This window comes from Myotis yumanensis, unplaced genomic scaffold (genome assembly GCF_028538775.1).
Source record: "Myotis yumanensis isolate MYYU_CA2020_CCGP unplaced genomic scaffold, mMyoYum1.0.hap1 SCAF_5, whole genome shotgun sequence".
Taxonomy (NCBI): Eukaryota; Metazoa; Chordata; class Mammalia; order Chiroptera; family Vespertilionidae; genus Myotis; species Myotis yumanensis.
The window spans coordinates 55018859-55045272 of NW_027223756.1; the positions used below are offsets into that span (position 1 = coordinate 55018859).

The following is a 26414-nucleotide window of genomic DNA, read 5'->3' on the forward strand; positions in this document are numbered from 1 at the left end:
CTACTATTAAATATTATTATAAACTTTTAAGCAGAAACACTGTTAGCTTTAGTAAAAGCGCTTTAAGCACTTCAGTGTAAAGTATTTGAATCCAGGTCAAATACTCATTTACTATTCTCTGCTTGATTGGACAGCAATCCCCCAAAAACAGTAAGTGCTGCTTTTCATAAATTGGTCATAGTCATTCAAAGCCTCTATTTCTTCTTTGCCTGAGTTTATTTCCAGATGAAAACAAAATACTTTTATTAATGGCTTTTATTATTTTATAATTTCAAAGATCTTAATTCTGTAAAGAATGTAAATGGACGCAAACTCCCAAATCAATTTTCTAAAAAGGAAGTCCAGATACTAAAAATAACTTCAAGATGTGGAATATCAGGAGCAGACAAGGCAACTTGTGTGCAATGGTGAGACGGAGAGACTGTTTTGAGCAAAGCTATTCGCTTGCCTTATAGACAGGGAAGAAAGAGCAAAAAGGGTGCTGGTAAACAGAATTCACAGCCACAATCCAAAGGTAAGTTTAACATACACGTAATGTAGAAAAAGCCTGCAATATCTGTTATGTAAGTAATGTAGGAAAAGCACTGCCATGTGATGAAGAGCAATAGCACAAATGTCTTCAAATAGAAAGATAATAATGTCACAAATGTAACTAGTTTGAGCTTAATGCCACTTGGGGAATAAAAGAACATCTGAAATTCAGAATATAAAATTCACTACAATAATTTCTTAGCTATTCTTATTATTCATTATATACTAATAATGATTTCTTATATATTAGTTAATCCATTATTAAAGTACACTAATGAATGCATAAAAGTAAACACTGGATCAGAATTCATCATTAATACCTATACATACAAATTCCATACCTAGAAATATAAGTGTCTAAAAATTTAGACACCAAGTTTACATTAGAAACACAAAAGTTGTTGGGGGGGTTAAAACGAATAGAAGATACAATAGTGAGTGTTATGTTAAGGTGCAATCCATTGTTTCACACTCAGAAAAGTACAATTCACAGTCAAAGACAGGTGTCTGATCGTAGGATACATAGGGAGGACTGGAATGAAGCAAGAAAGACCCTCTATAAGACTGTGGCTCTGAAAGGTGAAGTCGCAACATTCACAGGGTCCTTGTGCTTTTTAAAGCAAATTAAGTCAATAGTTTTTAAGTAAATTTAAATTAACATAGACCTTCAATTGGGTCTTAAAAGAATATAGTAGAGAGTAATAAAAATGGAAATATGGCCTAACCTACTGACAGTATATTTTTCAAATTTCTAATGTTCATAGGAGCCAACCAACTGATGACAACAACAAATACAAAAATGAACAGCAAAAATTGTGTAGGCTGCCAAAATGATGGTAAACAAGTATTAAAATATGCCAAGATGACTTGTATTTGTAACATCTATATAAACTCTACATCGACCTTCACCAGGTTTATTGATAACTACTACTACTTTCAGATATATCCAGAAAAAGAATACTTACTCATCTTGAATTAGCATTTCTTATAGATGATTATATGAACATTAGCAAGGACTATACATGGAACAATGGGAGAGTATTGCTCAAAGTGGTACACACTGGTCTTTAAAAGCATATTTACTAACATCACCAAAGGAAAGCTTAATTACCCTTTGGTTAATTTTTTATAGGAAACAGGAAAAAAAAAAAAAAACTTCTCCAGCACATGAAGCACTCAGATCATTTGTAGAAGTCTGTCATGCAGGTATTACAGAACTCCCTTATGACAGAAGTATCAGAACAATGTATATAAATGAAATGGATATGAAGGACCAAATGTAACACTGTTGTACGTGCAGCATAGAACAAGCTTAACAAAATGGAGGTAGTATCTGTTAACTTCCTGAGGGCAGAAATTTTAGAGTTGTATTTGAACTCTTAGAGCAAGACACTATAAAAAAGAATTTACCTAAATGCTAAAATTGTCAATACCCACCCATCTGCCTCAGGGGTGGTGAAAGAGACTGTATGTAGCATTACAGTCTGGCAGGGGTCACACATGTGGCTTAATAAGTATATTCAATTTATTGTAATATGATACCTATTGCTTACTGTTTCCTTAATACAAATATTAAGGAACGGTTTTCATATCTATTTAAAAGACTGTGAAACAGTGATATATAAAACCTTCTTTTCTAAAGAGCATTAAATTCAGAATATTTACTTAGAAATGCGATAAGTAGATCCTTCTCTCCTTTCCTGCCCCCTCCCTTTTGCGTTTTCTCTGCAAAGGGTTACAGTGCCTGAGACTCCAAGCTAAGGTTCCGAAAGGTGAACAACTTCTTATGTGGGTTGATGCTTCCTTTAAACATAAACCCAACATTAAACCTTACAAACTGAACAAAAACACATTTAAGGAATTATGATGAGAAAGAAATTTTGTAGCTTTAAAATGAAGACTTAATTGTGGAGAAAAAGTAAAACAATATACATATATTTTGTTAAATAGGTTTATAGTAATAAAATTACACAATTAGTGAGATTTAGAAATCATAAACTTCACCTAAAGGTTTTTCCTCCCCCACATAAAATCATTAAAATAAAGAGGAGTGAGGGTGGGAAGGGAATAAAGGCTTTAAATGACTCATTCAGGTCTATTTCTGTAAGTATTAATTCTTCACGTTTTTATTATACAGACATTTGGAAGTGTCCTATAGACTTTGTCAATAGTTAATGACTGAGGCCTGCAGACTTCTATTATTCTTGATCCCCAAATTAACAGGTATTATCTTTATTTTCTAATATTTGGGTCAGAAGTGTTAAATTATAAATTTGTAAAAGACATTTAGAAAACCATTATGTGAAAAATGAAAAGCTAACATTCATAGAATATTCACAGTGGAGTTAGTTTCAAATGAAATTGCATATTAAAATCATTTCAGGAAAAAATAACAAAAATCATCTAAGTGACTTTTTCTTATAAAACATTTGATGTAAATACTTCTTATCTTTTCCTAATTATATAGTATCCTGAACAAGTAAACCTGTATAAATATAAAATCTACAACTCTGCATATAAAAGCAAAACAAAACAAAAAACCAATAAACATATAATATGGAATCTGCATTATAGTCATACAGGGACAAGTAGACTGAGGCATAAAAAACAACCCTTTTTTGAGTTGATTCAGTTAAAATTATGGGAAAACTTGTTTAATTTTTAAAATTTACTATTGTTTTATGTTCTACTACAAATATTGGTCTAACTCTGTGGCACTTACTCTACTAAAAGCAGAAAAAATAATCATGAAGAAGATTAAAAAGGGAGTAAAAAAAAATAAAAGGGGAATCAAGGAAATAGATAAGGAGGAAGAGAGAAAAGGAAGATGAACAGACGGGAAAAGGGAAGAGGGGCAAATTGGCTTAGTCAAGCTCTCTCGGGAGGGTGTGCTGAGTTACCAGACCAGAAATGAGGGGTTGAAAGCTACTCCTGATAACTGGTGGAGGCTGAAAGTGCTACTTAAGTGCCTGGTGTCTGTGGAAATAGAGGGAGGAGAGGTTTGAGACTGAGGATGCCAAGTGCACTCCCAGCCAGCAGAGTAAAAAGGAAGCATTAACAGCAGCCTCAGGGGAAGCCAAGCTTTCTATCCCCAGAGCCAGAGGGCAAATGTGGCCATAGCAGTGAGTAGCAGCTGGATAAAGGGATAAAGAAATAAAGAAGCCACAGGAAAATTGGCAGCTTTAGGCAAGTAAGGCAGACTAGGCCTGTCTCCATATTCAGAGGAACAAACTGCCTGGAAATAACACTGCAGTCTTTCTGATGCCAGTGGGCTACTTACTAATCAACAACTGGGATGCAATAGACTAAAATTCAGTTTACCAAGCTATGCTAAGTATTAATTTAACACGGTGGAACAGTAGCTCTGCTGAAAAGATATAACTAAGATACGTTCAATGTTTAGCTTTCGAATAATCAAAATTAGTACTCTCCATAAATATCTAAGTAGTATTCCATAATTATTTAAAAGAAAAATACTTTATAACACAGTATTTGTTTTCTAAATCTTATTTCATAAAGCATAGTTGAACAAACCAAAAAGGGATACATATCAAAATTCCCTATGCTTTATTAGTGACCCTATGGCACTCAAGAGAAGAGGTAAAATAGGAACATGAAAATCTTTGAAAAAGCTCCTGAAATAATATTCTCCCATGTTATTTTCATTCATATTCTGCTTTAAAAAAAAAGGTTCAAGCCCTGGCCAGTGTGAGTGTCAGCTAGTTGGGTGTCATCCCATGCATCAAAAGGTTGCTGGTTCAATTCCAGGTCAGGCACATGCCAGGGTTGTGGGCTTGATCCCCAGTACTGCGCATGTAGGAGGCAGCCAATTGATTGTTGTGCTATCACATATATGTTTCTCTATTCTCACATTCTCTCTCTCTCTAAAAATCAATAATGTATTCTTTTTTTAAAAAAAGGTTCAAAGTACTGCCTTTATATTCAAAGATTAGACTTACCACTTTCCAAATTACTAGACTTGATATATTTGATAAACTGCAATTTGTAATTGATTTAAAAAATTCCCTTGGCCTGAGATAAGTCAATTATCTTTTCTTCATTAGGATGAAGCTGATTTAAGGTTGTTATGGAAAAAGTAAGATCCCAGCTCTAGAAGAATTTCACACATTTAAGAAAATCAAACTGAAAAGGAACATAAATTAAATTGTAGGAATTACTATAGAATTCCTAAATTCTATAGAAGTTTAGGGGAGAAGAGGGATGGAATAGGAGAAAAGTTCCTCAAGGAATTTGCCACACTCCCATGAAGCTAAGAGTGACTGCATAAGTAAATTTTAGAAAAAGAAGCTGCTTGTCCTCTACTTCCTTTCCTCATTCCAAAGGGCTAGAATGTGAATCTGAAAGGTGACTGCAAAAAATGAACAAATTCCAGGCAATGGTGGAATGGAACAAAGCAAAAGGAACTTGATGATGTCATTGATTAGATTTTTCATAATTCCTTGGAATGCTAAGGGCTCAGACTTTAGCCAAGAAAACAACCTCCATCTCCAACTAAATAAGTACTTTTGGGTTTGTATGAAAACTGTAATTCATAAAACCACCAGTAAAAACAGCTACAGTTGGTAAAATAGAATATGTATACACAATCTAAAAAGGCAATATAATCAGATGGAAGCCCTAATACATTAATTACACTCAAACATGAAATGTACTTCTTAGGGTCAGAAAATCCTTCAATACCCAGCTCAAATGTCTCTTAAATATCATCACTTCCTGAACAAAGTCATTTGCTCTATCATCTATGCTCCAATCTATTCCATTCGGTAGTAATTATTTCCATTATTAAATGGTGAATTCCTGCATGGTAGGAATTCTATCATATTCATCTTTGTATCTTTACAGAATTGAGCACAGTATTTGGTACATGGTAGGTACCAATAAATATGTGCCAAATGAAACACTGGATTTCTGTAGCAATAAAAGAAATGTGTTGAAAATATTTTTTAAAGTGCTTTTCTCTACTTGCAAGTCATGCATTATAATAAAATCTTTCCCCTTCAATCCCCCACTCCAGACCCTGAATTCATAATTTATTTCTTTTATGGCATCATCGATCTCAAGTTGTCCATATCCACTAATTTTTTTGGTGTTGAAATGCAGATTCTATCAACCAATGCTAGACTGTGAACATTTAATTCATGAATTGCAGACACTTTTACGTAAAGAGTAGGCTGAACACATTTTCACTGGAGTAATAAATAACTTCAGATGTCCTTGTGAGAAATTCAGCAACAGGACTCACCTATTAATTTTCTCTACTGAATGCATTTCCACATCAAAGAAGTGTTACCTATCATTATTTTATGTTACCACAGAGAGAAGATTTAATCTTCTTTTACATCACAATTCCCTTGCCTCAGTGGCCATGTGATCACTCAATATTACACCTATTCAAAATCTGTCATAAAGCTTAAAACCTACTGTCCTTATTCAATATCCATATCTATTTACTGCCAAGAGAGGTTAGGTAACTTATGGTTACAAGTTAACTGATAAAGAAGATAGGGGACTACTCTCTTAATATTCTATTAGTATATATATAGACATGTTCAAGCATTCATATACAATTTTACAACAATAATGAGGTAGTTGTTATTGTAAGTGTAAAACACATGGAGCAAGTCCATTACTAATGCTAACTATGCTACTTAAATTTACTTGAATTAGAGTTGTAGGTCTATCAATGAAGATTCACTGAAATCTTAAATTTAAGCCACCATTTAGAAGTAATAAGTAAGGCTAAGAGCAGTAAGCATAATAAAGGACAGAGTAAAGAGAAACATAAGAGAAATACAAAATACACCTGGAACCTCACAGAAAAAAAAAAAAGACCTGGAAGCCATGACTACTGTATTTATATATCACTAAAGTGAGATTTAAATTTGTTTTGTTTGGGTCTTGGGGGTAGAATGAGGATCAATGGGAAGAAATTACAGGGAACAGATTTCACTCAGTGTAAGAAAACTTGTTAATACAATGTCAGGGACAGAAAGTTCCTATGACAATATACTACAGGCCGCAAAGGTGTAACAGAGGTCCCAAAGGTGAGCTTGGTGGGTGATGGTTCTCTAAAAAGGAACCCACTTAAGACCAGGGGTACCTGAATAAACACTATTATCCACTTATAGTCATAGTTTAAATGCAGGAAGATAACATGAATGCACTTCCCATTTGGAAGATAAATTTATCATCAGTATATTAAATGTACTAAGAGGACGGAGACTAAAAGGAAGCCATTGAATAGTTCAAATAGTACATAAGGAAGGCTAGTGTGGTGAAAATGAGCCAGAAGAGTCAGGAAAAGATATTCTAATAACCTGGATCAATTATATGTTAATATTAACTATTATTGTACCTATAAGATGAAACAAGATTTAAAAATAACTTAGAACTATAATTTAGCCTATTATTTATTATAACCTGTTATCTTAACATATTTTAAAATCCATATTAAAAATATAGTCACAGTATATTATGTTCAAAACTGAATTTATCTTTCTCAGAAAGCCTATTTCTTTCTATTCCTGTAATACCTATTTCAGTTGTTAGTAATATAATTCATCTAGTAACCTTGTTAAAAATCTCAAGGTGATCTTTTGTTTCCTTTGAGGTCCATTACACTCAGCTATGCAGAATGTCTTCATTATCCTCTCTGCCACTGCTTTAACTAAAATGGACATCATCTCTTGCTTGGTTCCCTTTGACTGTAACAGCCTCCTGATTTTCCTGTCTCCACTCTAGTCTGAGTAGATGAAGTACCAACTCCTTAGCAGGACATAAAGGTCCCTTCCTAAATGTGGCCTCACCCTACTTCTCAAGCCTCATCCTTGGCTATTCTTTCCCAAGAAACGTATGTCACACATATATAAAAAATTCCATTATTACCTAGTCATTTCATACATTTTCTAGATTATAAACTTACCCATTTAACAAGGCATTTGTCAAATGTCAGTGCTTGGCCAAGGGACATTTTTAACCAATCTCTATTTAGTAAATAAACCAACAATCATTGTATTCTATTAGTAGTGAATTTTTTAGAATGACTGAAAAATAATTTCCCCTCAATATATTCTCCCAGATTACTAAACATTTTTTTCTAATGTATAATATGCCACATATTACAATTTTCAAAACTTAATATATTTATTTTCATTATTAAAAATAAGAGCTACTCATTTTAGAAAAATTGAGGAGGAAAGAGAAAAACACTCAAGCATCAACTATCTAAGTCTACAGAGGTAATGAGGTTAAAATGAGGTCATCATGGTGGGTCCTAATCCATTATGACTGTTGTCCATAAAAAACGGGGGGAGGGATTTGAAATGGACATGCATACAGGGAAAAGGCCAGGTGAAGGCTGGAATTATGCTGCTGCAAACCAAGGAACTACCAAACTGAGAAAAAAGCCTGGAACAGACCCTTCCTCACTACTTCAGAGGGAGCGCGATCCTGCTGCCACCCTAACCTCAGACTTCCAGCTTCCAGAACTGCAAGGGCACTCTGTTCGTGCCATCACGGTAGCCCAGGAAAATAATACGGCAAGTTGCAGGAAAAGGGACTTCTAAGAAGTTGCATAGCAACTAAAAGCAATAACTGGATTCTGTACTGTAGTGTAAAAATTCCATAAAGAAGACATTATCAGATCAACAAACAAAACTGAGATATGCAAGGTAGATCAAACTATTGAATTAATTTAAATTTATCAAATGGTAACTGTTACTGTGGTTACATAAGAAAATATCCCTATTCTTATTACATATATATTGAAGTATTTGGGGTAAAGAAACATGAAGTATGTAACTTATCCTCAAATGATTCAGTAAAAACATTACATATGTGTGTGTGTGTGTATATATATATATATGTATATATATGGATATATACATACATATGTACTATATGTGTATGCACACACAGGGAAAAGAATGGAAGGGAGGAAGGAGAAAGCTCACATTAAAAATGGGGAAGGAGGAGCATACCAATATTAAATCTGGATAAAGAGCGTGTCAATATTGTGTGTGCTATTTTTATTTTTACACCTTTTTTGTAAGTTTGACATTATTTGCAAAAACAAAAAAGTAAAAAAGAAACTTTATTTCGCTTAGCATAATGCTCTCCAGTTCCATCCATGCTGTTGCAAATGGTAAGAATCCCTTTTTTTTTTTTTACCACAGTTTAGTATTCCATTGTGCAGATGTACCAGTTTTTTTAATCCACTCATCTGCTGGAGAGCATTCTGCTAAGCGAAATAGGCCAGTCAGAGAAAGATAAATATCACATGATCTCACTCATTTATGGAATATAATGAACAACATAAACTGATGAACAAAAACAGATCCAGAAACAGAGAAGCATCGCTCAGACCAGCAAACCTTAGTGGGGAGGGTTGGGTTAAGGGGGAGAGATCAACCAAGGGCCTTGTATGCCTTCATATAAGCCTAACCAATGGACACAGACACCAGGGGGTGAGGGCATGAGTGGAAGGGTAGGGGGGCATTGGGGGGGATAAGGATACATATGTAATACCATTTAATCTAATGAAAGAGAAACATGCAAATTGACCATACCTCCACTATACCCACAAGCCACGCCCACCAGCCAATCAGGAGCAAATATGCAAATTAATCCAACTAAGATGGCAGCGGCCACAGAGCTGGAGCGAGCAGGAGGCTTGGGTTGCCCCCAGCAATGGAGGAAGCCAAGCTTCCTACCTGCCCTGCCGGCCCTGGGCTCCGCTCAAGGCTACAAAGTTTCAATTATAAAAGATAAAGAATCCCAGATACCTGCTTCCAGCCTGTGGCCATGGCCAGCCTGCAAACAGCCATCAGCCCCTCACCCTGGCTGGCCAGGCACCCCAGTAGGGCCCCCCACCCTGAAGGGGCTGTGGCCAGCCTGCAAACAGCCATCAGCCCCTCACCCAGGCTGGCCAAAACCCATGGGGAGAGGGTCCCTGCTGGGGGGCTTGACCAGCCTGCAAACAGCCATCAGCCCCTCACCCAGACTGACCAGGCACCTCAGTGGGGTCCCCTACCCTGAAGGGGCTGTGGCCAGCCTGCAAACAGCCATCAGCCCCTCACCCAGGCTGGCCACACCCCCATGGGGTGAGGGTCCCCGCTGGGAGACTTGGCCAACCTGAAAACGGCCCTCAGCCCCTCACCCAGGCTGCCCAAGCACCCCAGTGGGACCCCCACCCTAATCCAGGACACCCTTCAGGGCAAACCAGCCAGCCCCCACCCATGCACCAGGCCTCTATCCTATATAATAAAAGGGTAATATGCAAATTGATCCTAACAGCAGAACCACTGGGAATGACTGGTCACTATGAGACACACTGACCACCAGGGGGCATACACTCAATGCAGGAGCTGCCCCCTGGTTGTCAGTGCACTCCCACAGGGGAGCGGGCCTAAGCCAGCAGGTGGACATTCCCTGAGGGGTCCCAGACTGCAAGAGGTCACAGGTTGTTACAGGGTAACAATTACTCTAGTAATCAATAAAGAAAAATGAAATAAAAAAGAAACTTTAATGCTAAGGCACTGTTGGAAATGTTTTTAGTAGAACATACATGTATAAACAACAGAGTAATAAAAGATAAAATGAAGAAAGAGAGAGAGAGGAGAAGGGAGGGGAGATCATGTGATATTTATCTTTCTCTAGTTACACTAGAAAAAGCATAAATCAATTCTCTTCTTCCTTTTTTGGGGGGGGTGGGGGGCGGTGAGAAGGAAGGTTCCTTTCTAGTTACCATAACCAAAGAAATTTGCCAGTATACATAAAATTCTTAGTTGGAAAAAAATGTGTTGGACAGATACCAGTTACTGGCATATCAAGGAGACATAAATACCACAGTAAGTAGTCATTTATCGGGTATCGCTGTGCAGAGTTGCAAGAAAGCATCCATAGGCAGAACAAAAGCCACAGCAGAGATGCCGCTTTTCAGATAAACTGCCACTGCAGGTGACATGGCCCAGTGCCAGGCACAGAGGCAGCGAGGGACTGGAGGCAACTTCACAGCAGTACAGGACACCACCCAAAGCAAAAGGGTGTGAGGGAACAGGGTGAGAAAGCCGCCTTCTGTGAATTCAACCTCCAGTCCCACTGTGTGAGCCCATTAGCCTCATTATTCTCCAACCATTATCATTAATCCCTGGCAAAATGGTAACTTCCAGCTGTACCTGGTAGCACACTACTGTGACAATTTACACGAAGGTTAAAAACGAAAAAATAGTGTATTTTCTAAGCCTTTCTTTTTCTTTCTTATAAAAAGTCTCTCTCCTTTCACCCTTCTTCTGCCTTCTGACCACTAGAAAATGTAAACTGCTTGGACAAGCATGAAGCTACCACAAATGAGGTTTTGTCGCTTATTTTTATTTTCCTCAAGTCAATAAATCAAGGTACTTCAATAATTTAAAGAGAAAAATTATGAAAAATTGCCCCAAAATGAATGAAATTGGCCAATCTGTAAATAACATACCGGGGGAAGAGTACCCAAATTCTACTCATGGTGGATTTTTATACAGGCATGACATTATTAGCGTGTTTAAGACAGTGATGTCCTTTTTGAAGAAAGGCTTGACAGAAGGGGAATGGTCAGCATGCAGATTATAAAAGGGAAGCACAGAAAGTAAGAATTGGGCAGTGTGTCCTACACAGACCTAGAGACGAGGGTGTTCAACCACATAAATGTGAACATAATGATTTTGTTGCAGGCATTCTTTCTCTGTATTGGGGACAGAGGTATCGTCTAGCTGACCATTAAGATCTCCATTGGAATCTACTCATTCCATGAGGGCAGGGCCTTGTCTGTTTTGGTTGCCTCTGTATCCCTGGAACCTAGAAGAGTGTAAGCACTGAACAAATATTGTTCAATGAATTAAGATAATCAAATTTCTCTTTTATTCGAAGTCAATGTTACCGCATGTGATTTTTGCTTATATTTGGATCCCCAAACAGTTTCTGCTGGCCAGAAAAAATAAATATTCTGGTTTCCTAGATAGCAAGATTCTTCATGACAAATAATTCTGCTTTTATACTATCACTTGCAAGTTTGTTTAGTGCAAATTAATAACTAAAACATTTATCAATAACTAGGACATAAAAAAAAGGTCTCTAGCTGCTATTGTCAGACTGACTTTACTGATTTTATACTTGAATCTCTTTATCTGTTGACATTAACAGAATTACTTATTTGCTTAATTGACAATATTCCCATAAAGTTTCAAAAAGAACTATATCATTATTACCCAAACATAAGAGGAGTTTAAAAAGTTTAAGATCTTTTCTGGTTCTTTTGTCTATAAAACATATCTAACCAGAGATATACTTATCTTACTAAGGTTACTTATTCCAATGTGTTTTCAATTTTTAGGTATTGGATTTTACCCCTCTTTGATTTTATTTTTTAAATAATATAAAACATTTCATAATTTCAAAGTCAAAACTATTAAAGAATATAGATTCTATCTGTGAATGACATTTTCTACTCTGTATATCTTTAGGAAAGACACTGTAAACTGAGTCACAGGGTAAACAGGCAGGGAATCTTGCTAGAGAATGGCAAAGTTCCCTTCTTTGAAGTGTGTCATTTGCATTCCCATCAGCAATGTAGGAGAATGCCCATTTTCCCACAGCCTCATCAACAGAATATGCTGGGACTGAAATATATTGGAGGTTAGCCAATCTGAAAGACACAGATGGAATTTCAGTACAATTTATATTTCTTTTATTATGAGAGAGGTTGAGTATTTTTTCATGTGTTGAAAGGACAGTGACATTTATTTTTCCGTGAATTGTTGCCATTTTATTAGATTGTTGGGTTTATTTCTCTTTAATTTTGTTATTTATAAATGAGGTCCACTAGCCATTTGCCTAAGTTTTAAATCTCAAATGTTTTTATTCAGTTTGTCATTTGTCTTTTGACTTTGCTTCTGCTGTATTTTGTCATGTGAAAGTTATTATCTGTGTATAGGTAACCAAAGTGGTCAGGTCTTTCTTCTCATACTTTTGGATTTTGAGGTATAGCTGCAAAAGTTTTCCCCACTCTCAGATTATACAGAAATTCATTAATATTTTCTCCTAGCAATGGTTTCATTTTTTCACATTTAGGTATCTGATCCTCGGTTTTGCAAAACAGATAAAAGATTATTTTTTTCATATGGCTAGCACAAACCATTTATTATAAAGTCTACCTTTCCCCACTGTTTTGAGTTTGGATGGGGGTTTATATCCCTTCTTCCCCCAACCAACACTGAGCCACTAGGATAGGATAAAATAGATAGTCAACAAATTTTTGATGATTAAATAAATGAATGAAAGAAGATCATTTATTAACTGTACCTCAGGAAATTCTGATGAAGGTAGTGTTTTCCATGAACCACATAAATCCACTTAGTGTAAAGGATACAGTTTTCACCTAAAACCAAAAATCTACATGCAAAATAGCACAGGAGTTCCATTGGGTAAGGAGAATAATGACCTGTGAGTCACATGTGGACAGATTGAGAATGGGTTCCAGGAAAGTCACAGGGTAATATGAAGGGGTTTTTATAAAACATTTTAAGGAAAACAAAAGTTTTGAGTAGAGCTGTTTGTGGGTGTCTTTTTATTTTATTTTATTTTTTTTAGGCAGTGGTGATAAGAAGGTTAAGGTGGTAAGCTTTGTGACATGGTTTGGTTTAAAAAGCAGTAGGCTCACACTGCAATGAGTAGAAACAGCATGTGGCAGGCACTGTGGTGAGTGAGGAAGGCATGTGGAATGACATATTCTAGAAGCTAGAAGCTAAAAGCACAACTACTACAGACTCCTGTACCAGGAAGAGGTAGAAGTCTGGATTCTCCCCCACACACACTTCCAGGTAAATCACTACAGGAATGAGCAATTACTGTTACACAATTCCTCTCAACATCATGTGGATGGGATATTACTGGGGAGGAAATTTCTATTATTCTTACAAAATCTAAAAATGTTTTTGTTAATATGTTATATTAATGTTTTTAATGAAATATTAAGTAAAGTTGATAGGAAAGCATAGAGTTACTCCAGAAGAACCACAAAATTTGTATATTTTTTTCCAACATAAATATAATATACCTGGGAAATAATATATCATTTCACCTTATTTTGCTTGTATATAGCACAGTAATATGTCACTAAACAAAATGTAGTTTCCATCTCATGTATCCACAGTTCAGATTTCAGGTGTTTAGAGAATCTAGAACTTGGCTAAAACTCAAAGCATCAAAAGGCATGAATAAAACAAGCACAAAACTTAGGAAGTGTAATGATGGAGTCACTGTCATCTCTTGGGCTTTTACCTTGCCTTCTATGCATATGTAATCCATTTCATAAAATGATATTTTCCCAAGGAAAATGATGAAAAAACACTCTTATCTGAAAGTATGAACTTCATTTCTATGAACTTTTTCAGTATGGGACTATCCCGTTCCTACAGATGCTGACATCGGAGGCACTCTTCTACTCATTGTGGAATGATTCTATCAGGTAAGAGTAGCAATTGAAGTTAGTAGGTATCTTTTCTGCTTTGTTTACTTCTTTAGCAGACACAAGCTTGTACAAAGCAGTAGTTATGATACTGTATAGTGGCCTTACAACATATATGGATATAATATATATGACAATAGCACAAAGCAGGAGGGAATGGAAATGAGTTGGAACAAAGTCAATATATTTTACAGGAATTAAACTAGTATTAATGTGAAGTACATTGAGATAAATTGAAATAATTAAGATGCATTGACTAAGAAAATAACTAAAAAAAAAATTATTAATGAAATGTAATGGTGGACCAGGAATATCTATTTAATATAATAATATATAAAGGAGGAATAGAAAAACAAAAAGACCCAAGACTAAAGAACATAATTAGCAAAAATGGCAGATATGAATCCAACCACATCAGTAATAGCATTAAATGGCAGAGAATATTAGACTGGATATTTATGATCCAAATATTCTATCTACAAAATAATTGCTTTTGAATTAAAGACAAAATAGGTTGGAGGTAAAATAATGGAAAAATATATGCAATGCAAACAGTATCCATGAGAGTTGGACTGGCTGTGCTAATATCAGGCAAAATAGACTGAAACATTGCTAGAAACAGAAACAAATTATGATGAAAAAATATTCATTGGGAAAATATAACAATTCTAAACATATGTGTATAGTGACAGGCTGAAAAATAACCCCTATCACAACAAAGATACCATGTTCCAGTCTCTAGAACCTATAAATGTTAACTTATTTGGGAAAGGGACCTTTGTGGCATGACTAGATTAAGGATCTTGACATGGGGACATTTCCCTGGATTACCTGAGAGTACCACAGGTAATCACATGTACACTTCAAGACAGAGATTCCACAACAGAGAGGTGAAGGTGATGCGGGGACAGAGGCAGGCATCTTCTGTAGGAAGAGTAACACTGACTTACCATTTCTGGGCTCTAGAACTGTGAGAGAATGAATTTATGTGGTTTTAAGCCACCGCGTTTTTGTTAATTCATTACAGCAACCACAGGAAACTAATACACACGTTCAATAGCAGGGCTTAGAAATACATGAAGAGAAAACTGACAGAGCTGACAATATTTGGGGATTTCAACATCCCATTAGCAAAAATGCATAGAAAGAGACAGAAAATCAACCAAGATATAGAAGACTTGAACACAATAAACCAAACTGATCAACTGGAATCTTTAGAACATGCAACAAGAGCAAAATACTCATTCTTCTCAAGAGCAAATGAAGACTTGTATAATGTAGACCATATCCTAAGTCATAGAGCAAGTCACCATACTTTTTTATTTAATCCTCACCCAAGGATATGTTTTGATTTTGAGAGAGAGAGGAGGGGAGAAAGAGAGAAACATCTATTATGTGTCCCGACTGGGCATGGAACCTGCAACCTAGGTATGTGCCCTGACCAGAAATGGAAGCTGCAAGCTTTTCTGTGTACAGGACAACGCCCCACAAACTGAGCCACCAGCCACGTCAAGTCTCAGTACATTTAAAACAACAAAAATCACACAAAGAATATCCTCCAATCACAATAAAATTAAATAAGAAACAAAAAACCAGAAAGATATTTGGAAAATCCACAAACATTTGGGAACTAAACGATGCACTTCTGAATAACCCATAAGTAAAAAAAGAAATCACAAGGAAAATAAGAAAATGTTATGAGATGAATGAAAATAAGCAAACAAAACATAAAACTTTTATGGGATGCAGCAAAAATAGTACATAAAGAGAAATTTATTACCATAAAAACTACTATTAAAAAAAGCAAAAAGAACTCAAATTTAAAATTGTTTCCCACATCAAGAATCTAATAAAAGAGCAAACTGAATTCAAAGCAAACAAAAGGAAAGAGATGAGTATTAGAGTGAAAGCCCAACAAAAGAAAAACAAACACAAAAGGGCAAAATCAATAAAAATGTGTTTAAAAAAATCAACAAAACTGACAAACCTTTAGCAAGAATAACCAAGAAAAACAAGATGACCCCAATTACCAAAAATCAGGATGAATAAGGTAACATAACTAACAACCTTAGAGAAATTAAAATGATTGAAGGCATATAATGAATAACTTGTATACCAATAAGCTAGAATATTTAAGTAAATAAATAAATTCCAAATTACTGATACTAATGACAGAAAAAATAAAACATGAATAAACGTACAAAAACTAAAGAATTGATTGGTAATTTAAAATCTTCCCACAAAGGAAATTCCATGTCCGGATGGCTTCAGTGGTGAATTTGACCAAATATTTAAAGAAGAAATAATACTAATCTTTCACAAAGTCTTTCAAAGAGTAGAGGAAGTGGGAACACTTTACTACATCGCATCCTATGAGACAAATAATATCCTGATATTAAAGTCAGACAAAGATATCACAAAAAAACCCATATCAATATTAACTCCTTATTATAGATGAAAGTCCTCAAAAGCAATAATTTCTCAATAAAATATTAACAAACAAAAATACACATCAAGAGAATGTATACCATCCAAGTGTGATACATTTAAGAAAATACAAGTTTAGTCTACCATCCCAAAATCAATTAATGTAATAATCATATTTCACTTTTTGTTTCCTGTTTGGACAACTGTTCTCTATTTCAAGATCACAAAGAAATTTCCCTGCATTATCTTCTAAAAGTTTTTCTCTTATATTTAAAGCTTTAGTATACTTTAATTATTGTTTGTGGCATAAAAAAGGTTCTACTTTCATTTTTTTCTATATTGATATTTGTTGTTATGGGTTAAACTGTGTCCCCGAAATTCAAATGTTGAAATCTTAACTTGCAAGTAACACATTATATGACCTGATTTGGAAATAGGGTAATTATATATGTCATTTATTTTAGGATGAGGTCATACTGGAGTAGAGTGTGATCCTCATCCAATATGACCAGTATCCTTATAAAAAGGGGAAATGTGGACACAGACAGGACACAGAGAGAGGAGGATGTGAAGAGACAAGGGAGAAGACAGGTGCCAGATGCATACAGCCTAGACAGGCTCTTCCTTCAGAGGCCTCAGGAGGAATAACCCTGCTGAACTCTGCCTCCAGAACTGGGAGACAGTTAAGTGTCTCTGTTGATTAAGCCACCCAGTTTGTGGTACTTTGTTATGACAGCCCTAGGAAATGAATACAATAATTATTTACCTCAACACCTAAATTGAAAAGTCATGCCTTTCCCCACAGATCTGAAATATCAGCTCTACAACAGATGAAGTTTATTCATATGTCTTGGTCTGTTTGTGGGGTCTCTGCTCACCTCAGTTAGTCTATTTCTCCTAATTTTCCCAAATTACTGCAGCTTTATAATAATTCTTGATATATATTAAGAATCCCTCTGAAATCTGTTCCTGTTCTCAGATGGGGTCTAGGCCCTTTGCTCATTTATAATATTTTTTCATATTCCAACAAAACAAAACAACCCTCTGGAACTTGGTTTTTATTTTGAATTTATAAATACATTTGTAGAGAATTAAGAACCTATCAACATGGGACACCCAACTTATTTAGTTGTCCTTTCTGAACTACGAATTTCTCAGTAAATTACATGTCAGGACTAAAAGCAAACCAAACAATAGTAATTTAAGAATTTTTTCAAACTTTGTACAAATGTGCCCCCATTCTCCAGGGATTTAGATCCAATCACTGCAAGGAGTGGGGAGGGCAGAGGGAGTGATAAGTCCAGAGTAGAGAATAATTAGTACCAACTGACCCTACCATGGCTATATACACTCTTGGCCACATCATTATCAATGTGGAAAAGGAAAAGGCAATTGGAAAAGGAGCAGTATGAAAAAAAAAAGCATGTTAGCTTCTAGCAAATAGATACACACTGAGTGGCCAGATTATTATGACCACCCCATCAGTACTTCGTTGGGCCACCTTTTGCCTTCAATACTGCGGCAATTCTTCTTGGCATTGACTCCACGAGACGTGAAAGGTGATGCGAGGAATCTGACACCATGCCTGATGAATAGCACTGTCCAGTTCTGTGAGATTTGATGGTTGTGGAACCAACAGCCTGATGGCTCTTTTAACTTCGTCCCACAAATGCTCAATTGGATTGAGATGTGGTGATTTTGGGGGCCACCTAAGCAAGGTAAAGTCTCCCTCATGTTCTTGAAAGCACTTCTGCACAATACGAGCACTGTGGCATGGCGCATTGTCTTGTTGGAAGAAGCCATCTCCATTGGGATACGCCATCAACATGATAGGATGAACCTGATCAGCAACAATACTTAGGTTTGTTGTGCTATTCCAGTGGTTCCCAAACTTATTTGGCCTACCGCCCCCTTTCCAGAAAAAATATTACTCAGCGCCCCACTGGAAATTAATTTTTTTTAAATTTTAATAGCAATTAAACAGAAAGATATATGTATTAATGTTTCTACCTTTTTCGTAAAATATAGTAAAGAAAGGTGTAAATTAGAAACATTGAAGTTTGAAATTATGAAACTATTTCTTGAACGCAGAATAGAAAGGTAATACAAAAAAAGTTAAAACAAATGCACCTGTGGCCATCACCGCCTCCCTGGATCGCTGCAGCGCCCACCAGGGGGTGGTAGCACCCACTTTGGGAATCCCTGTGCTATTCAAACATTGTTCCACAGGAATTAAAGGGCTCAAATCATGCCAGCAAAACATGCCCCAAAGCATAACATTGCCCCGCCAGCTTGAAGGGTTGTACTCATGCATGTGGGGTGCATGCTTTCATGCTGTTTCCGCCAAATTCTCACTCTGCCATCTGCATGATGCAACTGGAAACGTGATTCATGGGGCCACCTGACTTTTTTCCTATGCTCGACTGTCCAATTCTTGTGTTCCTGTGCAAATTGTAGACGTTTTATCTTGGTAACTGCAGACAGCAAAGGTGTTCGAACAGGCCTTCAGCTGTTTTGCTGATACTCGCTCCATGGCTCTGAGTGCCAACAATCATCCCATGTTCAAAGGCTGTTAAATCGCATTGTTTACCCATATCTTCAGAAAAAAATCACTTCTACTGTCGTGGTAAACAACCTCCTTCCCTATTTATAATGGTCTGGCCCTCTAGCAACTTCAGCGCGAAATTATAGCTAATTTGCCTACAAATGTCAGGTGGTTTCATTCATATATATATATATATATATATATATATATATATATATATATATATTCTAGACAGCTCTCTTAAGAAACATGCTTTTAAATGCCATTTACCCAGGAAATGGAAACAAGGATGTGAATAAAGGTCAAAAAAAAGTACAACCCCTTTCAAATTTCAATCAAACCTCTCAACTTTACAGTGTTTCTAACCACTGTAATTTGGAACCTAATATGCCACTACAATAATCTAATGCTACATCATTACAAACTCAGCCATCTCAAACTTTCGGTCTTGCTATAGGCACCTACAGCACTTTTTGATCAACATGAGGTTCTTTGTATCAACTATGCTGTCATCACTTGAGAATTGTAAACTTTCCATTCAAATGAAAAGGTTAGAAAAAATTGACCCAGTTCATTCAGATATAAGATCTGTGAACAGATTTATATTTAGTAATAGATAGGAAAAACAAGGATGGTAGAGAAACAAAATCTGAAAATTTTTGTTTTCTCTCAGACAAAAAGATTTTAAAAAATCATTGCTTTTAGTTTATCTATATATCATCTAGAAAGGAGATAACATACTCATTTTATTTTTCTTTACCTCCTCAAGAAAGTGACTACTCATGAAATGGTAGGGAAGACAAAAGCTACAAAAGCAAATGTGATTCTAACTAGCAGACTTGGGTCAATTCATCAATAGACGCCTTCATTAGATTCATGCCACCCCTGAGCCCTGAGAAGTTTTCTATGTCAACAGCCTAAGCTATCAAAGAGGAAGAAACCTCCAGAAGAGGAGTGATATAGTTTGTCTGTTCCCAGGGTCTTACAGGGCTGGTACATAGACACTCAGTCAATACCTGTTAAATGAATGAGTTACCTTTATTAAAATTTAAATAAACTATATATCCTTCAGCTAAAGTAAAATGCTCCATCAACTTTTAGAAATAGACCTATCTTTCTGCTCAGAGTATGATTTTCTTTGTCTCCCATTCCACTTAAACTCTGAGGGTTATAAGAGGCAGCATAACATAGGTCTATAATATCAACATTATATTGTAAGAGATATATGATGATCGGTCTGAACGCATACATTTTTATATTATTTGAAAGTATGAAAGCCTATTTCTCATTTATATTTCTGAAGCAGAATAGAAAGAAATTGTTTTTTTGTCCAGGTAATATTAAGTAACACAGACCAATCTTTGGGATGTAAAGACTACTTTGATTTTACCGACATTTCAACTCTTCAGAATAAAGAAAAGATAATTTATTTACCAAAAGACTAGTCAGACCTAGGTAGGTTTCCCTTCTAAAATACACAGGATATTATCTTCTGTGCATAAATCCAACACTTTAGCAATCTGCCAATCCTGCGTTTAGATCTGCATTACTTACAGGAAGCTCCGAGGATTAAAACAGCTAGATAAGACAGCAGGTATGGCCTTCTTACACAAACAGAAAATGTAGCATTACCAGTCCACCATGGAAATCATGTTCCTAAAAATGTCCTATCCCCTTGAATTAATATTTGGGCAACCAAATACTTTAAAAAATGTGCTGGATATCTTAAAATGAGTCTGTCGGTTAATTAATTCTGTGATCCCCTGCTACCAGCAGAGTACTGTACAATCTGTTATTATTCACTGTCCTATAGATCATCTGTTCTTGGTGCTGGTTTGTTCCAGGAAGAGAGACAGCTGCAACACTATATCCCTGTTCAACCTGAGGACCATCTGACTTTAATTGTAACACACAGCTTGATGTGGCTCTGGCTACGAGAAGCCAAAGTATCGTCTGTAATAATCTGGAAAAGCAGAAACCTGCCAACAGAGGGCTGAAAACAGGGACTTGTGCTGTCTGGCTGCCTGACGGGCTGCAGGAAATATGATTAATGAGTAAGGTATAATGATATCAGGAACCCGATTAGCACCACAAAAAGGTCACAGATCAAAGTAGTATGCATTTCATGAGCTACAATCATTGCATAAAATCTGTGGACTTGAAGAGGTAAACCAAAAGGAGGAGGGGATAAAACCCTTATGTGATAACATGCTAACAGATACATAAAATACCATACTGATAATTCAGTCACTTATATGAAGTTAACAGGAAATTATGAAATGAAACAATATGGACTGTGCTGTAGGAAAGCTTTGTTCATGATAGGTGTATAATAAATATTTTTTGAATGAGTGATTAAATTCTTCCATAAAGACACATGTAAGTAAAATCAAGTATCCTTCCTAATTATGGATTAAAATGATCAGAGATGTAAATATTCAACTCTGAACTATATTTGCATTTAATTTGCAGTGATTTTTAAAAATATACTCTACTAAGAATGTATGCTTATTCAGAGCCTAAACTATGAAGACATTTGTAACACTTATAGGAAGAAGAATCATTGGGAGAAATGTTTAAGGACTTAATAGGTTATAATAACTATGCAGTTAGCATTGTAAAATACTATTTTGTAGATAATTTCACAGTCATGTCTAAGTTTAAATCAGGGGCAGGCAAAACAAAATCTGACTGGAAGCAATTGGTAAGTTGCCCCTTCTTTTCTTTTTATGATGCCTTTGGGAAACGAGTCTCAAATAAATCTGGCTCTTCTGAGAGTAAAGATGAAAAGTACTGTCAGGAGAATGGCTTACCTCAATCTATACAATTACATTTTCTTAACTGTCAAAATATTGTTGAAAAGCTTTTAATGCAATTAATTCAATGTCTCTGCCTCTTAGACCTTTTTTAAAGCAAAGTGAACACACTAACAAACTTTTTTGTACTTTAAATGATACTAAATATGGTTATGATTAATAGAGAGCTGACATCCTTGAGACTTACAAGTACAAACCATATTTGAGAAAAAAACATTTCAATAAGGGAATGATATGATTTTAATTATTTTCTTAAAAATTTATTCCAGATTGGAGATGATTATTTATACTTTTCAAATATTACATAAATGTTATTTTATACCTACCTAATGGTAAAAACATGATTTTAATTGGCAATTCCAAGGGAACCATTGAAAAATGAAAAAGACAAGCCACAGATGAGGAAAAAAAGTATTTAGAAAAGATATGCTGAATAAAGGGCTTTTCTGGAGAATAAAGATCTCTTAAAATTAAATAATAAAAAGACAAAGAGTTCAATTGAAAAATAGGCAAAAGATGTTCAGAGAACATATGTGAGTAGAAAATAAGCCGGTATAAAGGTTCAACATATTTAGTCATTCAGGAATAAAAAATTAAAATCACAGTGAGATGTCTACTAGAATGGCTAAAATAAACAAGACCGACAATACCAAGTCTTGGCAAGGACATGGAAAACTGGAAGTTCACACATTGTTGGTGGGAATGCAAAATGGCAAACATGTTCTTATCATATGACCCAGCAATTAAACTCCTAGGAATGTAAGAGAAATGAAAACAGATGTCCACTTTAAGACATATACAGATATTCATAATAGCCTCAAACTGGACAAAACACAATGTCCACAAACTGGTAAACAGGTAAACAAAATCTATTGTACCTTTACAAAAAAATGCCATGCAGCAATACAATAAAATTAACTACCGATATATGCAGCAACATGGATGAATCTCAAAAACATCATGCTAAGTGACAGAAGCCAGGCACAAAAAGACAACATATTGCCTGATTCCATTTATATAAAATTTCTAGAAAAAGCAAAACTATAGAGAGAGAATCAGCGGTTGCCTGGGACAAGGAGTGGGAGCAGAGACAGACTATAAACAGGTACAAGGAAACCCTGTGTAGTGATGCAAGTGTTCTAAAGCTGGTTACACAACTGTATAAATTTACTAAAACGAAATGAATTTTTGTACTTTTAAAAAGGAGAATTTTATGGTATGTAAATTATGCCTCAATAAATGTGTTTTAAAAGGGCAATCACACACACGCACACACACAAAATTGTAAAATGACTATACCTTCTATTGACTTCTATGTGCTCTGGGAAACAAAATCACACAACTATAGACAACTGCCACATTTAAAATCTGACTTCTCCTTTAGTATCTTTCAGAGCTCAGCTTTGTCTTTTGCTGTCATTTTAATAATTTAATGAGAATCTTCAAAAGTGCGTGAGGTGGAAGTATAATGCAACATGTACCTTAACACCGTGATAGAAAAAATTTTAAGGAAAAAAAAAAAGACTGCAATAGAACAATATTCCGTACTATTTTCTGAGTGTCTACTATACGCCAGAGACTATTTTAGATATTTTACACAAACAATTACAATTTTATAATCATAATTTCCAAATTATAAATGAGGAAACCAAGGCTCAGAAAGATTAAATTCCCCAAGATCCCATAATCAGCAAAGTGATTTATCCAGAATTAAGAAAACTGGTCTAACTTCAAAGCCTATATTCTTTTCACTTCCACTGCATAGCTCTCAGTATATATGTACCATGTGAAATTCAGGAAGAATGAGATTACAATTAGCACCTGGAAGACAGGATTAAAATATAATTGTTGGTGTAAAAATTAAGAAATACCACCTAGAAAACTAGAATGCAATAATTTTCCTTGTTTAAGTGTAATTTAGATTTCATATTTAATATGGAGTATAAAATATTACTTTTAAACACTAAGTTTAAAGCTCCCTGCTTCTAAACTTTTATGAAAATTAAAGGCAAAGAGGAAAAGTCATACTACTTTTTTTTAAAACAGCTAACCCGTATGATAGGACATTAGAGTCCACTAGAGAAGACTCTAAGGAATTGTTTATAAGCACAATAATTACTGTGCTCTTTAGCGTTTATATTCTAAATATTACATGAAGAATTTCTTCAAAAGACAGAGACAGGATATAATTTGAATATCATTCCCATTATCAAAATGTGCAATGGCCTCCTAAACTGGAACATAGAATTATGGTCTGCTGGTACAAGAAATCCACATGGGAAAAAGCAGTTTAACTTACAATTTAGGCTTATAATTTTGAATTATCACATACATATAAAAGTAACCTAAATTCTGTATAAAACAATAAAAGAAACTGTTATACCTTTCACGTCAATAAAATTTTATCAAGTTTATATGAAGATTCATGAACTATTATGTCACACTCAGTTATCTTCCATCATCTCCAGTTTCATCCAGAAGATCAAGGGTTAATGATTATACCAACACATGAAAGATACTTTGAGAAAAGAAAAGGCTAATGACAGACAGAATAGATGATTACTATCTTACCAATCTGTTTATGCGAACAAATTCTTCTGAGGTTTTGGCCCAAGGAGGAAGTTCAACATCAGACACTACTGTCCCATCATCCATCACTCCAAGATTATAATCATTGAAGTTGACAAACATCTCAGGGAGATAATAAAATTCAGGGATCAACTCCTATATAAAATAAAAGACAATGTCATATTATAAATTACAGAATACTGACTAGATATTCATAAAAGGGCCTAGTTACTTGCTATTGTGAAGGAAAACAAATGTTTTTCTCTTTTCATACTATAGCCCTATCACAAAGTTTCTATTAGTGTAGAAACCAAATTTAAATAACATCTTACTGATTGGTTCTATGCTTTCCTTCAGGACAAATAACCTCAAAATTCTTAAATATCAACATTTTAGTAATTAATATTTGAGGTTTGACAAGATATAAACAGAGATTAACACGCTATGTCAGTAACAACTTAAAACTAGATATTTTGAGATATATGGAATTTTTGCCACTGCCTTGATCCCTTCATTAACTAGGAAGATATTTATTACATTTTTATGTTTTAACAGTAATATTCTGCTCATATTTCAAGACATTCAGATTTAGTTTTAAGGCACTAATACTGGTTTAAAAAAATCAAAATTTATAATTAGTCTAGAAAATGACCTACATAAGAAACTGGGTAAACTAAATATGAGTTTAATAGGATATTTAATAAGCAGAAAAATGCAGCCAGTTGGGTTTTTAATAAGCCCCATGTATAACTAGTTCTGAGGTCCTATAGATCAGACTTGAAATCCAGTCCTAACATGGGTCAGTGACTCAGTGGTTTTTCAGATACCCCTCAGGGCTAGCTATGGCAGGCCAGGCTTTCCAAACAGTTGAGTAAAATAGGGAGGTCATCAGATTTAGGACAAGGTCAGTATGAACTTGCCAGAGCAAAGGAAAAAGATTCAGCAGGAATTAAGCTATTATCACCTCCATCACCCATGTGAAATGTTGTTTGACTGTGAGTTGTACATCCTTTGTTTACAAGCACAGTAATTAACTAAGCATGGTAGAAATGAGCTTGTCCTCCAAATGCCTGACAACCACCTGGTCACTGGACTTAAAAAACATTTAAACTAAGCAATTTTTAAAAAGTAAGAACCTTATTAAAATTTCACCATAAATGAAAAGATAAAGTAGCCACCCCAAAATTTTAAGAATCTCATCTCCAAAAATGATGCATGCAAGTCTAATTGACAAAAGGAGGAGAGGCATATGAGTGTTATTTTATGCAACAAAAAGCTATAGCCAATTTGTTTGAGCTAACATTTGTTGCATGAGATGGGTCAGGTACTAAAACAAACTCTTAATAAAACTTACTACATTTAATCTTCACAATAACTATACAAAGTAAGGTAGGATCTCCATTTTAAAAATGAATTTAGGGTCAGAGGTTAAGTAATTGTGCTCAAATTTACACAGCTGTTTTATGACATATTTAGAACTTAGATTAAGACTTGTGTATTTGTAAAACCTGTGTTCTTAATCAGCAAATGACATGGATTCTACAGTATCCACAATGCTAATCATTTAAAATGTGTTTGACATTTATTCTAAGTTATTTTTAAAAGCAAACATAAACTTTTCATTCTCTCGTGATACACAGACGTTCTCCTGAAAAAAATAGATATAGTACATACATGTAAAATGTATATATACTACACATATAGCATTTATTATTTAATAAAATTCATCACACCAGGAAGAAATTTGAATAATTATTTATTCAAATATGAAGGTAAGCCACTTTATAACTATTAATAATTTGCTCAAGTGTGCATTCAATATATTTCAACTTAGTCAAACTTACCAAAATGTCTTATTTTTTATTCCCTATTACTTGAGCTACTTCTACAATAAGAAAGATGACTATGCCTACCTTGTGTATTAAAAAACAAAAGCAGTATTTTGGCTTAATGAATTACTTATTCTTCCCATTTCAATAATACCCACTCATCCCACCCCCACCCC

At 35.1% G+C, this 26414-nt stretch overlaps 1 protein-coding gene across 4 annotated transcripts in view; it reads right to left on the reverse strand.

Annotated features, from left to right (window-relative positions):
- Positions 1–26414, reverse strand: part of LRBA (LPS responsive beige-like anchor protein) — a 554804-nt gene that overhangs the window by 87714 nt on the left and 440676 nt on the right. For all 4 annotated transcript variants that reach the window (XM_070415300.1, XM_070415301.1, XM_070415299.1 and 1 more), the window contains one exon: positions 24413–24565. In XM_070415300.1, the coding sequence (XP_070271401.1) occupies positions 24413–24565 (153 nt within the window). The remainder of the gene's footprint in view (positions 1–24412; positions 24566–26414) is intronic.